Source organism: Haemaphysalis longicornis, unplaced genomic scaffold (genome assembly GCF_048455015.1).
Source record: "Haemaphysalis longicornis isolate Haplotype H1 unplaced genomic scaffold, Haemaphysalis longicornis Haplotype H1 scaffold_3, whole genome shotgun sequence".
NCBI lineage: Eukaryota > Metazoa > Arthropoda > Arachnida > Ixodida > Ixodidae > Haemaphysalis > Haemaphysalis longicornis.
Window position 1 is genome coordinate 87,863,832 of NW_027526335.1, and position 17,676 is coordinate 87,881,507.

Consider the following 17,676-nt stretch of genomic DNA (forward strand, 5'->3'; position numbering starts at 1 on the left):
ATCAATCAATCAATCAATCAATCAATCAATCAATCAATCAATCAATCAATCAATCAATCAATCAATCAATCAATCGATCAATCGATCAATCAATCAATCAATCAATCAATCAATCAATCAATCAACATTTCTTTGGCCTCTCTTTAAAACCAAGCGAAATATTTGGCGGGAAATGTTTGTTGCGCGTCACCTGCTTGTACAAAGATGAAAGCGCAGAGAACGTACCGAGTACATCCCCAATACTACACAGCCCGGCGAAAGATCAAGGAGAAATATCCTTCGTTATTTCCCTCCATTTGAAATTCTCGGCACGGTTGATCTCTAATAAGCGAGTCCTTATCGCAGTCCAACTTTGGCAAATATTACGAACCGATGGTAACACGGAAGGCAGTTCTCCATAATCTGGCCACCGGCATGATTTTAATTCATTTTTTTTTATTTTATTGAGTAGAAGAAGGAAGCGGACACTTGGATTAAATAAGTGCAGCAACGTTATTCAACTGATTAGTTTTCCCTACATCTTTAGTTAATTTATTGAACTGCGAAAATATTCTGGGTAGATACACTGGCAAGTTGCGAAACAATGAGTTGTGCTAATCACAAAATGAGGACTAAGCAAACTCTAGAATCCGGGAGCAACTAGAGTAACACCCATAGTACTTCGAACAGGAACAGTTCGTTCATTGAACACATGCTGATTGAGATGTGTTATTACACTAGTACTACTGACGAGCCTTTCGCAATTTTGAGTATCCCATAAACATAATGTCGGCACACAGAAAATTATATTACCTTCATTGCGAGAGTGAATGAAAGCCATAAGCACCATCTTCAAAAGTAACTTCAAAAGTAACTCTGTCATTGTATTTATTTTCGTTCTACAGCATTTTCATTCTGTATCAGTTCCAACTACAGAAACTAAGGAGAATCCGTACCAAGCAACGTTACTAAAACGTTGGTACCAAGTGCCCAGTCCGTGCGCATACCACTTTTAAAAAACGAACGTATTTTCCAAAATGTGAAGTTTTTCTTTATTTTTAAGGGAATGCGTTTCCATGTTAACGTCTATGCAGAAGGTGAAGAGCAGCTCGCTGGACCACTGCAGAAATGTTGACGTTCTCCGAAAGACTCAGAGTGATATGCGCGTGAGCCTTGCATGTCGAGGAAGTAAAGTGGAGACATCTGGCGTCTGTGGCTGCAACGAAGGAAGTGGGAGCCGGCATCTGGCGAGGGATCTGGAAAACATACATTGCGCTCGCATTTTGAACGCTGTCTCAGAAGCGCTGCCTCACTCTGAACAAATAAAGTTTTTTTTTTCTCTCTCTCTCTTCACCGCGATGACGAACGACGGCCAGTAATTTTTGCATAATTCGTGACGGATGTGTGTTACAGAAAAACACAAAGCGTTTTCTGGCATGCACGCGGCTCGTTTCAAGTGATTCTAACAAACATTTCCGTGATGCCGTGATTCTAACAAATGCCGTGATTCTAACAAACATTTCCACAACGGGAGAATGAAACTGTTCGCTCAATAAAAAAAAAATGATCCTAGGAGATTGTGTGGTGGATGAAAACAAATGCCCTTTTTGCTGTGAATCCACATTTTTGCAATGGTCCTCGTAGGGCAGGGAGGGGGAATGGCGTAGCTAATGGGGACTTAGATTTAGGAGGTAAAAGGGTTAGTTACGCTGTTAGCGATTTCATAAAAATACGCTGACAACATTACTGAACTGATTTAAATATCCACCCACCGTTCTCACCCCTAACGGTACGTCCCCCCCCCCCCCCCCCTCTTCCTCCCGAACGATAAAACGTTTAATGTATTTCCATCCACGCCCGCCATTACTAAAATGCAATGCAGGTTAAAATATAATCTGCAGTCTACTTTTCCACTTCCTTAGCCTACTTTTGACTCTTTTTCGTTTCCTCTATGCTTTGAATTTCGCCTGCCGGTGGCTAGACTTGCCCTTGATATCGGAATAATTATTGCGCAATCTGCTAATTGACCACCGATCCGGACCACCAATCTCAGTTATTAATATTTTTCACGATAAACTTTCTGAGCCCCGTCGCAGGAATGCGCCCTCCATTTCGAAATATCTCTCTCAAATGAACTACAAGTGCTACTTGCCCAGTCGAGTTCACATAAACCTCTAGCCCCTGTGCGTTATACAAACTGCGTCCCTGAAACCTCTGTCGTCTACTTACAGTGTCTTTTCTACGGAGCCGAGGCAGACCTAAAAAACGGTACCGATCAAACTTTTCGCCGAGCCGGCGATTAAGAGGCTATGCATACACAAAGTTTAGCGTGACTTAGTGGCATTCCCTGAATTTCCGCGGTGTATAGCAAACGGAACTTGTTTAACCGCCTAAACGTGCCCGCAAATTTCCCGCTTCCCTATAGCGGAGGCTGAGAAAACCAGAGTTTACTTAAGCCCTATGAGTGCAATGTTTATAGAAAAAGGAGAAATACCGCGCAAAACGTTGCGGTAAACTTTTGGGAGATCAATCAACGTGCTTTTATATCCAGCGGCCTTAACTAGCTCCAAACTAGCGTCAACTGACGTCAATCACTAATGAGCAATGACGTCAAGCGTCGAAAGCGCGGCAGGCTTCCGTTAATTAGGCGCAGATGAGGCAGAGCTTATCAGGCGACCTTCAAGGGGCTTCGTATTGAAAACTAGTTTCGGGCAGTTGTAGTTGAGTTTCAACAGAGCGGCACTAACCTTCGAGGTCCTCACTGCAGAGAGCGCCTATACAGCTCCATAAAGACCATCGGGCTGAATACAGTTCCTCAGTATATGAGAACAAGCCCCACAGACTCAGCCGTTATCTACGTATGCGGCCCTTGGTTCGCTTTATTAGCTGTCTCTTCTAGTGCAAGTAAGGCTTCTGTTTTGAACGTCTGAACGGGCGAGCGTACGCGATCCGTTGCGGGGGCTGCAAAGACTCATGGCTTCAGACGGAGTTTGGAACGTTCGGAAGCAGCCTAAAAATCGTAATTAAACAAAAACGAACCAAACGAAGAAAACAAAATTGATAAATGTTCTGGGTTTTGCAATTATAACTTCATCGCCCAACTATTTGTGTCCATTACTCTTATCAATCACCTCCTCGACTCCTGCCCCATTCCGCTGAAATCAAGCTTGCCGAGGTAGAGGTGGAACGTCGTGTTAATTATTAATTAACTACCACAAGCAAGGTACGTCTAGCATGTTCAGCTGGGGGCTAAACTAAGAAAGCATTGATTGCCACTCGAACGCTGGTATCCGTAAACATAACAGCTAAATTGCCTGCACAAATTGAGCACGATTCCGGAATAGTTTTGGCCATCACCAGTCGCTGCGAGATGTCGCTTAAGCGGAAGCAGCGTCGAATTTCAGATTTAGGTTAGGCGCATCACAGCGTCGCCTGGGTTATCAGGAGGGTCCGTTATTTTTTTAGCTAGAACTCAATATTGCCCAATATTGGCCCCTATATTGACCAATATGTTTAGAGAAATGGTGTTAAGCTCGATTTACAGATGAAAATTCCCATCAACATTTCCTGTAACGAAATAGAGATGCTGCCTTAAAAGTTTGCTTCTTACGCATAAAAGTGTCTGTAATTTATTGGAATTTAAGAAAACTTCCGTATCCAAACCAGGAAGATGAGCGTAGACAATAGTTTGGTAGTTTCAACCTTTCTTTATGTAGGTGGTGGCTCACAAAACCAACACTTTTCAAAGGGAGAAATCGCCCTAGGGGATAATGCTCCTCACCGGCACAGCACTGCGGCCGTTTTGCCCGGAAAAGTGAGAAGCATGGGGTTGTGGGGGCCCCATACCAACTGTTGGATACCAAGGAGTCTCCCTGGAGGGAGCCTTGCGGGCCGGAGGTATTGCAAACGTGCGCCACGGATGAAGCACGGCGCAGGTTCGTAAAGGCCGATTCACACGGCGGACATATCCGCAGCCAGACTGGTGACGTCGCGTGACGTCACCAGACGGTCCGGCGCAAGGAAGAATTCACACGAAGGATGAAGCGAGCAGGCGACAGCGCGGACGAGCAGAGCATTCTCTCGACGCGCGGACCGTCTGTGAAACGAAAAGCGCGAAATGTTCGAGTGGCTGAGACTAGGGGCACAAAATTAACGCCGACGGAAAGCGTCGTAGCGCAGCGACGGTTGTAGCGTTGGCCACAAGAATGAGCCGCGTAAGATCACGTAGACGCGCTGGGTGATAATGTATATATGCAGGAAAGATGTAGCGCCCACGTTTTATGGCTCTGCATTTCTTGAACTTCTGCTTTCCTAGCTGTCGCTTCACGCACTCTACCTTTATCGGCTTTCTGACGTAGCTCCCGACGTTGTTACGGGATTGCGTCGCTTCTCATTTTGTTGACGAGCGCGGCGATCAGTGTTTCGTCCACTCATGTTGTGTCTGAAAAGTCAAATGCCCCTGGCGTGAAAACCCTGTACCGCCGTCGTACCGAAACAAGGACGCTACCGCGGGCAAACTGATCAAGAGCATAGAAATGTCAACAAAGGAAGGCGTAGTGGCGATCGTGATACGCCCGCTGCTCCGAGCAGAGAGGCATGGTTGCTAGACTATCCAGCCTTGTGCGTGCCAAAGCACAGTATTTTGCTCTATTCTCCCGCTATGTCGCAAACGGAAATGAAGCCTCGAATTGTCAGCCAGCGTCGTCCGCGGTCCGATCGCGAGGGCCACGAATCGCTCACGTCGTATCGCATGGTACGCATTCCGCGGTCCGAATCAGTGATTTTGTCCGCCGCGTGAATCGGCCTTAACAGATGGTACAAGCCACTGTCTTACGCAGGGAGCGTGCAAAATGGACAGGTGTTTCCAAACGGTGCGGGATAGCGGGCAGGCCAAGCATGGCTCACTGTTGGAGATAAGGCCACCCCAACTCCGAGTCTCCGCAGCAGCGCCTCCCCACAGCGAGCGAGCCCACTGGGGAAGTCAGTTCCACGTGGTGGAAGTACAGCAGGCGAGTCGTGGCGAATGTTCTCCTTTTTCGCCACCAGCCATTGTTCTAGGATGAACACCGAAAAAAATGGAAGTGGCAGTGGCCCTGGGACAAAAGAAGCATATTTCAGCTAATTCGCAAAATATGGACATGGTATAGAAATAAGTCTGGAATTGAATGAAAAAAGGGCAGACAGGCTGGTATTACGCTCGAAGCGACGTACGTTGTGTATCGTTTTCGTTGCGTTTGTAAAAATGTGGAGCTTTATTTCGGTAGTTAGGTAAATCTGACGTAAGCGACTAATGCTCCACTGATATTATTCGCAGCAGGTTAACGTCTTTTTTTTTTTTTTTGCAAATGTATTGCTGCACTCGAATATTTTTTTATGAAAACAATTGGAAATTTTCATATGCCAATAAAAAAGGCTCAACTTACAGACGGTGTTAACTTTAAGTAAAACAACCTGATTTTTATAATCCTGAAACACAGAAATTATACAGCAGCAAAATGAAGGACTTCTATGAGCCACGCAAAAGTGGAAATCCCCAGATTCTTTGAAGGAAGGTGACTTTCTTTAGGATGCACCTTTTTCTATGCTTTTTTTTTCATGCTTTCTCTCCTCCAGTGAAGCGGTGGCCGGCGTAGCATGGTCGCTGAATAAGTGACTAAGGAAAACTGCAGTTGCCTGGAACATCTCACAGCGGTAACTGTATGCGTCACACTCTGCAAAAGAAATCCAGCCGTTCGCCAAAACAAATTTTGGTCATGGAGTCTCCTCTTCTTTCCCGTGTATTGAAGCGGGGCCCGTCACCTACGGCTTCCGTCTTCACCGACGGAGTTGATGGTGTCTCGACAATCCCAATGGGGTGATACTAACACCACGAGCGCCACCACATGCGATGACATTGACCTCGGGCACACTATCCCTTAGTGTGGCTTTAATGAGCTGACTCTTCCCATCTCTAATAACCGTTTCCACATTGGCTTTTTGAATACCAATAGCACTTCACAAATGGCAACTATGGGCTGGAAATCAAGAACTAGGTCTTTCATACATTCTCTTTTCAAGAAGCTTATGGAGAAGTGTACCTGCTACTGTAGCGTAGGTGTCATGGTGCAGGGGAGCAAAGGTAAAGCGCACATAGCGTAATTTGAATCTAGCAGTTGGTATAAATCCTAAGCGGAGCTGTTTTTGAACTAATTTCTCTGCGGCAAATACACATTATAAATGCATTTTAAATATTCCTAGGGCAATCACTTCTAGCACTATGACTTTCATCGCTAGCCGCCGTTGCGTCCGCCGCAGTTACCTTGTCGGGGCCGCACGTCTGAGACCGGGAGCATCTGTACACCATTGCACATTCTCTCGCACACGGTTTCGCCACTACGCCCGTCACGCCACTCTTTCTTCCGGCGGTAAGCCATCAAAACACGCGGCTTGGGGCTTCCATTTGGCGCCGCTTGTGAGCTACGATTACCTTAGCGGTTGCGTCGGTTACTGACACAGAATTTCCTACAACGGACGCACCATCTCCATTCTTTTCTCTCTCCTATTAAATCGGGCCTTTCGCCCTACTCTTATCTCCCGCAATCATAATCTTTCTTCTTGTCTTTTCTCAGGTTGGAGGTAGTGACACCATTTTGCAATGTGAACTGAATAGTTGCAAGTGACACAAGCGCCTCATACGGGACTTGACGGAGGCGGGTTGAGGTCACTGGCAGGTTCAGCTTATCTCGACCGTACCGCGCAGACACGTAGTCTAACCTGAGAGTCGAGGTTAGAGGCGATCGCGGCGGCGCGTTGCGCAGATGCAATTCAACAAAACACACCTTCTGGTTCCCCTTGTCGTTGGTTGGGCCCGTTTTTTCCGCACCTCGCCACGAAAATCTCGGCTCCCGCCGTCGTCAGCCGCCGTCACTCAGTAGAAAAATGGCGCTGGCAGGCGCGGGATAGAGGGGTTCATAGCAGGGGACGTGTTGAGCTACTCCAGGCCTCCAACATAGACCAATGAGCGAGTCGTTGGGGGTCAAATGGAATCGCCCGACGGCTTTTCAACTCAGCGCTTATACACGGGTGGGTAAATAGAAAAATAAACTGTTTACCTCGACACAGTCTTACTTAGTCGGATGCATGCATTCGGAGCTATGGAAGCCCAAAGCTCCTTAACAGCTGAGCACAGATACATGCCGCTTGAGGTTCGTCTTGACATTTCAGGCTCCTAAAATTCTCTTTGAACTTGCCTTTAGAGGGTACTTCACCGCAAGTACTGTGATGCTGCGGTGAAGCCGTACAATTGAAGTTAGGAGCCAAATGCCGCACTCCACCCGTAGCCCAGGTTTAAATGAAAACTTGATGTTCAAATTTAAAAAGTTATATACCTTAATGCCTGCTGTGGGGCGGTGAAGGCGTCAAACTGAATTTATTTACGATATTTGGGATTGTACCCGGATCATGCACCAAACAAACATTTTCAGTTCGCCTTTAAAGCGTGCTCCACGGCACCTACTGCTATGCTGCGGTGAAGCCACAAAAGTGAAGATAGCGGCGGAAGGTACGGCCGCATCCAAAGCTGCAATCAATTAAGACTCAGCTTATCCTATCAAATAAAAAAATATGAGCATAAATATGTATCACGCGTGTCTCAGTAAACAACAAAAAAAGGTTGTTGTTCTTGACCGACCTATACACACCTTTCTGCTGGGATGTACCGAGGTTTGGAATCCCCGCGCATCACACGCCAGTCTCGGCGACAATTCCTAACTTTCCCCCGTTTTAGTCTTTTGTTAGAGGTACGAGTCTAAGGCAAAACTTTGTATGCAGTCTAGGGTTCTTTTTCTGTTTTTTTATTTTTCATTTATTTTACAATAATTTTACGAACCTTATTTCAAGTTAAAATTCTCAGAATTTTTCTCGTAGTTTTGTTCCCCGAAACGGCATTGAATCCATTCAAAACTAGTTGCGAATAGCGAAATTTAAGCGCAGGTTATCACTCGTACGAACATGTTTCTCAACACAGGTGTGTGTATGTGTAATCATATGGAATTGAATGAATTAACGTATCCTATTCTCCTTTCTATCACCAGCCAACAATGGGATGCATATCGACTGTGTTGCTGCTGTAAAGTATGAACAGTGGGCAGCCCGTCTCCTATGCCACCAATAACTGCCTTGATGTTTTGTTTGGGGATTTCAATTTGAGAAATATCTTGGCAAATAATCTTTTTAAATCGATATTACGTACAACGAAGTATCAGTAAGCTAATTCAGCTAAACAAGTGTTTCTACAACCCCCGCGTGAGCTCGTCTAAGTCGCGTTTTAGCAATACATACTGCAAAAAACAAAACTACCCCTCTGTCGAAACGACAACCACGGGGGAGCGCGAAGCTTTCCAAAAGCAATTCTAACACCAAACGAACCAGTTCAGAAGCGATTGTGCTGCATAGTGCTATACCGATACTGGTATTACACGGCTTATTTTGCACGTCTCAGCACCCCTCTCCAAATACAAACTGCTTCGACTGCGCTAGAATGGCTTAATCGGATAGATGTCGTATTCACAACGCGAGGGGCCCATGTTTGATTCCGACCGCGGGAAGCGTTCTTCTTCACTTCACCCGTGATCATCTTTGTCGTCAGAGAAAGTTGGCTTTCCTGCAGCGCGTTTTGGGGTGGACTACAGACGACATCATTGCGACGTTGACAGCTCCACTTTATTAACAAGAATTGGTAAGGACTGACTTTTTTTCCCAAAGGGATATTGATGTGGTCGCCGAAAAGTGTGTTACAAAGACGAGATATAGGGAGAGGGAACATTTGTCACTTCGAAACTCTCCGCAGGAACCTTCAATAAAGTCATTTTCTCTCTCTCTCTCTCGAAACTCTGCCAAACTGCACGCCGCTTTTCTTTCTTTTTTATGTAGGTGAGGTATCATTTTTCTTCGTCTTTCCCTACCCTTCTTTGCTTCAGCTTTTTCTTCAAAGTTTGGACAATTAGAAGCTGCGAAGCATCGCATGAAAAGTGTGATGCTGCATTTCTTGTTCTTCCTTTCGTCTCTGACCAGTTTCTTCTATTTTCTGTTAAGTTCGAGGCACTAAAGGCGCCTGTCTTGTCATCGTCGCTCGTCCGGGGTCACGGCGTCATGACGTCACGCACCAAGACAGAGGCTTCGCAAAGAAAGCCGCTCCACCTGGTCGGAATCGAACTTGAATCCCTCGCGTTACGAAGCCAATGTTTATCCCGTTGCGCTGCAGTGGCACACCTAACTCGCGACAATTTACTGGGGGTGACCTTTGCGCTGCAGCGTTGCCACGGAAGCTGCCATTGCTAGTCCGAAAATAAGTACACAATAATATAAAACAAGGGAAACATCATTCAATCCACTGTCTCTTTATAGGCGTTTTCAGGGTGTGCTCCGCCCTCTCTTGACTAGTTTCGGTATCAACGCCAGGCTTATAATGAAAGTGTCCAAGTGATGGCGCCACACCTCTTTCTGGCGGGCTCCGCACTTCCCGACAGCTTTTACGTTGAGTTTAACTGCTTCAATTTTGTAACGTCAAGCCGCAACCGTCAAGCCGTCAAGCCGCATTGGGCTGGTGGCGATCAGGCTGCTTCAAATTAAGCTGGTTCAACTTCGCCAACGTCGAGGTCAAGGTCAATTGCTTGCGGAACGCCAGCTGCTTTACTCGCAGCTGCGTAAAACACAGAAGGCATCACTACAAATGACCGGAAGCGTGGCGATGACCCCCGTTCCCCACCAAATCACAAACTCACTGTGGTTATGGGTATTTTTTGTTTATTTTTCTTTCGGTATAAATAAAAAATGGCGACAAAGAAAACTGTCATTCAAGTAGAGGTAATGCATGTACTATAACGCCCGACATTTCTTTTGTTTTGCTCAACCTAGTGACACGGATTCAGACAGTACAAGTTTCTCGCATACACAGTATATCTGAAACAACCACGAACGGAGTTAGACTGTGAACGGAGACAGGAAATGATCAGTATGTCATAAATAGGGCACTCAAAATAATAAAAAAAACGGAAGTAATCATAACAGGCACACAAGCACATACACACGAATCATGAACATCAGGAAGGGTGCTGACATCGTGTAATTGGTGTGAAGCACTGCCTAGATAACAAGGAGAGCTGGCTTCGGTCTCACCCGCAACCTTCTCGCAATAAGCTGGGTTTCTAGCATGTTCCTCATGCCAACGCAATTTCGCCTACCTCTAAAGGTGGATCCGGGCGAGAACGTTCGCGGACGCTTGCTCGGAGAGCTGGCCTTGTTATCTAGATGGTGTTTCTAGAGGTACCTCGCTCACTCACGCTCACGCTATCGCTCTCGCTCTCGCATTAGAGGGTGATGCAGATGATTTTTTATTCGCTTTTCTTTATGGCAAAAGGACAGCGGAGGAAGATGACTGAGGTGGTACGTGGACTAAGTAAACGTTAGACAGGATTGAGAAAAACTGAGGCACAACGTTAGGTCCGAACTAGCTCCCTGGGAGCGTATTCGGTATGTACATTTTTTTTCTTCTTTCCTCACATCAACCTACTTCGCATCCGGTCGCTTGTCCCGGGTGGACCGGCATGTCTACCCGTTCTCTATCTTGCCGTGTAAATTGTATTCGACCCGCTGAGTTGAGACGCACAAAGCGACGAGCTTGCTAGGAATCTGACGGTATGAAGCCCCAGTTATTTTGATTTTAAATAAGGTGAGTGGCTGAATACAGATTGCAAGTTCCAGAAGAAAGTTCGAATACAGAAGTATGAGGATTTTTGCTGAATACTTTGGAACCACGATAGAAAAGCTGGACTTCAGCGCCATTGGGAAAAGTAACGGTTTCAAGCCAAAGCTTTCCGTCATTTGGTGAAATGCGGCGGGACCATTCTCTTCGGCAGAAGAAGTGCGACCTCTGTATTACTTGTAGCTGGTTCGCTTTTAACGGTCTTAACCGCTAGCGATGTGACAAGATGAAATATTTATGTTAGTTTGTTTGAAGGGATGGCAGAAATGCAAACCACCCCTATTACTGACGCTGTCACACCTGAAGAGCGACAAAGCTGAAGTCTGTCCGACAAAGTTCAAAGCGAACTTGCTGCAGTCGGTAGTGTTACACTTAAGCCGACATTAAAACATACCACGCACTGCCCGTTCAGTTCGGTGGTTGCCTCAAGTGAACTGCTTATTCATTGCAATTTGGTGGTTAGAGATCGCCACCAATAAAAAGCATTTTTAGGCTGGGATTTTCTGTGTTCTATTCATTCCCCGCCTGCCCTCGGAATCAACAAGCTTTCCTCCTTAACTAGTGCCTTTCCTCAGGGCTAAAAAGAACTAGCGCATAAAACCAAAGCAAATCATGCGATCTCTGATACTAATCCCAGACCTCACACAGCAATGGGTGGCTTCACGCCTTTACTAACAACAGGTGTTTTGTCCGTTTTCAATTGCAGCGTGTCCTAAAGTCAGCTTGTTCAGTCTGACCGCTCAGTTGCATTTGGGCTACTCCCTAGCAGTTATGTGTTGCGCTTACAGCTAGATTTTGTAAAAAAAAATGTTGACCCACGAATTAGCGCGAAGCTTCTACGAAGAAGTCTCTAGTCGCCTTGTGCATCTCAACTCCGCGCGCCACTAGAGCAGGCCTAAACTGAACTGGATTTACTCGGCGTGCTACTCGTGGTCCTTGTGGGGCTGGCGTAGCCGTCGCTGGCGCTCCCGCTGTCTGCGCTGACCCGGAGTGTCTGGCCCACGGTTCTCTGGTCGTACGACGCCTTGGATGAAGTCTTGCTGCTTCCGCTGCTGCTCCCGTCGCTGTAGGAAGACGACGGCGTCTTGGCCCGGAAGTACGGAGCCGCGGCACCCTTGTCTCCGTAGCTGCTTGAGCCAGACGCCGAACTGTACGACGTCGAGTACGAGCTGTCCGTGCTCGGCGAAGAGGTCTTTGTCGACACGTACTTGGCGTTGCCAGCGGCGTAGGCCTTCAGGGCTTGTGCGAGGGCGGCGGAAGCTGCCTGCGAGTTTTTGTACGACGTGGACGTGCTCGCGTAGTTAGTGGCTGGCCGCTTAGGGGAGTACGCCGACGAGGACGAGGTGCTGTAAGCGGACGAGGGGTAGCGCTGGCCGTAGGAGGCGTAACTGGATTGCGAGTTGTCATATGCTACCGAGGAACCGGGGGTTCCGCCTGAAGTGCTGCTACCGTAGCTGCTGCTGCTGTAACCGCTCCCAGAACTAGTGTACTTTGAAGGGGACCCGCTAGAATAAGCTGTCGACGAGTATCCTGAAGATGGCTGACTGGAAGAGTATGTCCTTGTGGGCATGGTGTAGCGACTTCCCGAGCTGCCATAACTGGACGGGCTGTAAGAGCCACTTTGGGAACTATACGACGACGGCTGTTGGCTGCCATAGCTTCCTGAAGAAGACGTGGGGTAATTACCGGTGCTTACGATGCTGTATGCTGGACCGTACTTGTTCGACCCATCTGATCCGTGGTTGGCGATTGACGTTTCGTAGCCGCTGGTGATGCCGCTGAGGTATGCGGACGGGGACGAGCTAACGTAACCCGCTCCTGATGACAGTGCGTACGTCGCTGGGGAATTGCTGTAGCCTGAGCCCGTTTGAGGCGTGAAGAAAGCCACAGTGGGGTCAGACGAAGGCGCCGAGGAATACCGTGTTCCCGAGGAGCTGCTCTGCCCGTAGCTTCCGGATGTTTGTTGACTTGGGTAACTGGCGACAAAACTGCTGTACTGCTGGTCCGCAGACGACGACTGCGCCTTTTGGCCGCTGGAGCTCTGCGACTGCGAGAAGAGCTCGGCAGAGGGCGTGTAACTCTGTGAGTCCGAACCCGATCCCTCGCTCTGCTGGCCTCTGGTCGCTCCAACCGGAATGGCAACGGGGCTCTCGCCGTAGTTCGTCAAGCTCACTGGCACCCCAAGCTGGGCAGTCATTATGCCATTGTAGACACTCGAGCCTTCCGTCTTGTAGCCGTAGCCGCCGCTCGACGATGGTGACAATTGGACGACTGAGTTTACCTGCTGCTGGAAGCTGTCCTGGTCTCCCACAGAAGACCCGAAGGACTCGCTTGCCTGCGGCTGAAACAGCGACACTCCAGAGAAGCCGCCCGGCGTCCTATCGGTGTCGATCTGGCTCTCGGCGAACTCTGTTGCCTGGGATATGTGCGTCGGCACTTGTTGCACCATAGCCTGCATGGCCTCTGGAGAGAAGGTGAACCTCGGTCCTCCGGGCATCGGCAGAGCCTGGTAGGTGGCGTGTGCCGCAGCCGCATGCAGAGGCGACGGCACCGGTATGTGCTGCTGGAAGACGGGCTGCGGCTGGTGGTGCTGCTGCTGGGATGGCCTGCCGAACGAGAAGAAGCTGGGCCGCGGGGAACTGGCCGAGCCCCTCAGACCTGACAGGAACGAGGGGGCCCTGAGGCGGAAGAAGCCTTTTCCGGGTGGACGGCTTCCACCACTGCTTCCTCCGGACGAGAAGAAAGGCTTCCTGAAGAAGGACGGCTTCGGGCTCGACTCGGCGGAAACATACGGAATCATGGATGGCGGCATGTAAGGTGGGGCCAGTCCATGTTGCAGGTAGAAGTTCTGGGCGGTCGCCATCCCGCACAGGAGAGTACAGAGAACCTGCGAACGCAAAAGGACAAAAGAATACGTCAACGCTTGGTCTGCTGTGAAAGAATACGCTAGGCTAATGCTCGGGTCACATGCCGATTCCTTATCTTCGAACTAACGAAAAGATGAAACTAACTATTATTTAGCTTTGAACATTGCTCTCGCTCCCTGCTTCAGCTGATACTGCAGCACCGTTTACTTGCCGGGTTTTCCGGACGCACGCATTATTAGTAATCTACATTTATGAAATATACCAATAGATTTTGCAACTAGTTATCACTAAGTAGAAGGTGTCACGAACTGCCGTGAATCATTCCAACGGGTCCGCCTTCCCGAACGCTATACCTACAGCGCTATACCTACTCTATAGAGCTCAGCGCTGGTGAACTAAGGGTCACCTCGTCGCATATGCATGCACGCAGTGCGCAGCAATTTCTTCGCGATCAGATTTGGCACGTTCTTGGTTGGTCTCACAACGTCTATCAAGGAGGGAGCCGCAATTAATCAAAAGCGTCGTTATGGGAAAGCTGCCACGCAACAGGCTGAAGGCTTCTTGACATTAACCTCATTGGGGTCCCGTCCTTTCCATTAGCTCTCTGCCATGCATGTGGGCGTGCAGTGGTTTTCGCTAAGCACCGGCCCCAATACTTGTCAAATGAATGAACGACCTTGGCGAGGCTTGCAACCGGTTCAACGTATCGTTTCCACAATTCGGCTCTCCCTGCTCACGAGATGACCGTGAGCCCACCATTCTTCGATAGGCACACGAGGAAAAGCTCGCAAATGAATACGACGGTGTGAATGGATGGCTTGTTGGTGGTGCTCGAAACTGGGAAGGGAGGGGGGTGGGATTTGATCATGAAGCGCAAAGACCACGTATAGTTGGTAGCGGTTCGTGGTCGTGTAAAGGTGCTCAAAATGAGTGAAGAAAAAAAAATTGGCGTGAGGCTGCAAGCCCTACATAACTGTGAGAAAAAAAAAAAGCAGACAAACCGGCTGTGCGTTGGCTTGGTGCTTACAGAGTTCTAATTTTATTTGCACTTGCCCGCGCCAGTTTGTATTCTCCCTCCTATTCTTCCTTATCGATACTGTTGCATGGCGTGTATCGGCACATTTTCTCCACTAAGGTTTTGTACGGTCTTATTAATATTGCCACGTGAAGAAGATTAATGCAGAGTTTCGCGTAGCCCAGTGCTCATCCATGACTGACGACGATGAAGGGGTGGGCAGCACGCCGCACGGCTGGGACTGGCAGGACCACATATATATATTTCTCATGGTTCTACTACGTCACCATGGTTCGTGTCAACTCCTCTGCCTCCACGTAACAAGTAATAGATTACGAAACGGGCGCTCTTCGGTGGCCAGAACAAGTATGAAAAAAAAAGAACGGGCTTTAAAAAAACTGTTTGCCCTAAAAGCACTAGATTAAAACGTCGCACTGCCCTTCTACTTACTACCAATCCAGGGCTAGTTTTCACGCATTATACTTCACTATGAATCTACCGTTTTTAACGCGAGCATTCTTTGGTGACTCCCCCCGAGTATATGTTTTCTTGTCCGTCTGTCCGTAACGCGGGACCCGATTCGCTCCGTAAGCATAGTCGGGTCATGCGGGGTACTTATTAAAAGGCCGCTTACGTAATAAAAGGCCGCATAAAAAAAAACCAGGGCTTAGTTTCTCCGAGGCTAACATTTACATGCGTAGTACTGTATGTTCAGGGACGAGACCTTAGAAGAAATGCTCGTGCTACCACGCAATTCTCACCCTAAAGTTCTTTTTAAATGCAGCCTCTCGTGCGCAAGCGCAGCTTTGCTTTCCAATGTTCGTGCAGCAGGCTGTTAAGAGAATAACTCGGGCGTTGCCGAGATCCGGTTACGCGCAGCTCCCTACGACCAGACCGAAGAGAAGTTGCGTCTAGCGGACGAGAATCGCAGCATTGATTTGAATGGGATTCTCTGCGCGTGCGCGTACGTATACGCGCATTTCCTTTGTCCGCTCGCGTACACAAAGAGACACGCCGACTCTGCAGACAGAGCTCCCTCGGCGCAGCCTTTGCACCATCGGCGGGGACGACAGCATCCGCATGAATACAGATGCGGCAACCATTTCTCAAAACTGGAGCGGCACAGTTCCCAGCCTACCGAAACATTTTTCTTTTTCTTTTTTTTTTTGCCGAGTTACGCCGTCAGTCTGCTGTGTTTCAGGCAGCAACCTGTCAAGCAAGGTTCGCGGCTCGGCCCGGTGTGACGTCCCGCTTACTACATCGGGAAGTCGCGCGAAAACGAGCCTCCACAACATCACCGATGGCAGTACGTCGTTATCGCCAGACCCGACGCAGCACTCCGCGTTCTCGTCATCCCCACACGCCGGTTGGGACAGAAAAGAGCGAGGGAACGTGAGAGAAAAAGTGTCCAGCGGCGCCTACTTGGTCCGTGTTTCAGCAGCGCAGGTTGCGCCCCCCGCGATGTTAAGGGCGCAACAGACCGACGTGGCAGTCAGCGCGACACGCCGTCTAGTAGGGCAACGCTCCCATACCAGAATTACGGATCCCCCGGGCGTGAGGGGGGGAGGGGAGGGGTGTTACGTATCTGTGCTCCAACGAGCCCGCTTCGGATGAGGGAAGCCGATCGCGCGCGCTCGGGCCTCTTTCAAGATCAAGGCCCCTCGGGCGAGGCAAGTCGCCGGCGCGGTGCGCGAGCGTGCACCCAGACGCGCCGCTATCCCCCTGTTTACCCCATTTCCGAAGGCGTCCCACGTCGCCGACCTACATTCCGCGGGCCGTTGCGAAGGCGCCAGACCCCGAGGCTGTGTTGTGAGCATCGCAACGGACGAACGACCTGTGGCATGCCGCCGCCGCCGCTGCTATTCGCGACTCCTAACGCTGCTCGCCTTCTGCGTTCGCCGTAATCCTGGCGAAAAACCAATGCTCCGGCTTTTTACGCGACATGCCGGCGCTGGTCGCGAGATAAAGGGAACCCTGTCGCAAACAGCTTGCCCTACGCTTTCCATTGACCCTTTTCTTTACTTTTTTCTCACTTTGGGGGCTTATTTTTATAGTTGGGGACCACAAAACAAGAGGGGCCTATAGACCAATCGCGCAGACTCGGAGGTTGGTTGTTGTTGCTCTCGGACTCCGAGCACGTACCGCGAGTCGTGTGCGATGCTCCGGCGAAGAAGCGTGTCAAGCCCCGTAATCCGGGACAATTCAGCTCAGTGAGCGAATCCGTCGCTGCTCTATATCTCTCTCTCGCTCATCCTTTTTTTTTTCTGTCTCAACCTGTGCCCCCTGCTCGATACTCTCCAGTTTTCTTTTTAGGCTTCGTACGCCCTTGACATGCGAGACACGAGTTGGGAATTGTAGTTTTCCTTTTCCGGAGATATGCTTGTCTGGAGCCGCATCTCTAGGCTGATTTCCTGCGTGTTCTGCGCTGCTCTGATTAGAACGCAACCTCGCCGAGTTGGGCTAGAACTGTTTAAAAAAACTGCTGGCTAGACGACCTCTGACATGTTCACGTCTGAAAACGTGCTATGTATGAACGCTGCACCAGGTTTCGCCGAGTCAGCCTTTCTGTTTCTAATTTATATTATTCGTCACAGAAAAAAAAAAAAAAACAACAGAAGTACGAAGGTAGCAGACGACTCCAGCCGAACACGCATACTGAGGACCAATTTGCTAAATCTCCGCGAGTCAGTTTACACAGGAAAAACGTGACAGGGGAAGCGAGCGATTGGCGCACACATGTGCCCTGACAAATGATGGCCTGTTTGTTCCTTGTGAGGCAACAACCATCCTTCGCGACTCGACTTCCAGATATTCCCCTATATTTTGCTTTAATGATGCGGAAGCATACACCAGAGTGTTTTACATATCCCCCAGTGCAAGAAATTCTGCCTGGATTCATGTTAAAGCTGCGCGCGAGCGCAATGTGCAGAGCAGCGGAATAAGCATTTTTCAGGCCCTATTCAAGAAGACTGGTGTCGGTAATGTCTTTGTTCTTCACGCATGGCCGTAAAAATGCCCCCTACATAAATATTTTATTGAGAAGCAGTATATGCCTAAACCCACCCCCCCCCCCC

The 17,676-nt window shown here is 48.9% G+C and overlaps 1 protein-coding gene across 1 annotated transcript in view; it reads right to left on the minus strand.

Moving 5' to 3' along the window:
• Window positions 1–11,469: 11,469 nt before the first annotated feature.
• Window positions 11,470–17,676, minus strand: part of LOC144173321 (uncharacterized) — a 64,707-nt gene continuing 58,500 nt past the window's right edge. The window contains exon 2 of the mRNA XM_077701804.1: window positions 11,470–13,607. Coding sequence (XP_077557930.1) covers window positions 11,616–13,607 — 1,992 coding nt within the window. The 3' untranslated portion in view covers window positions 11,470–11,615. The remainder of the gene's footprint in view (window positions 13,608–17,676) is intronic.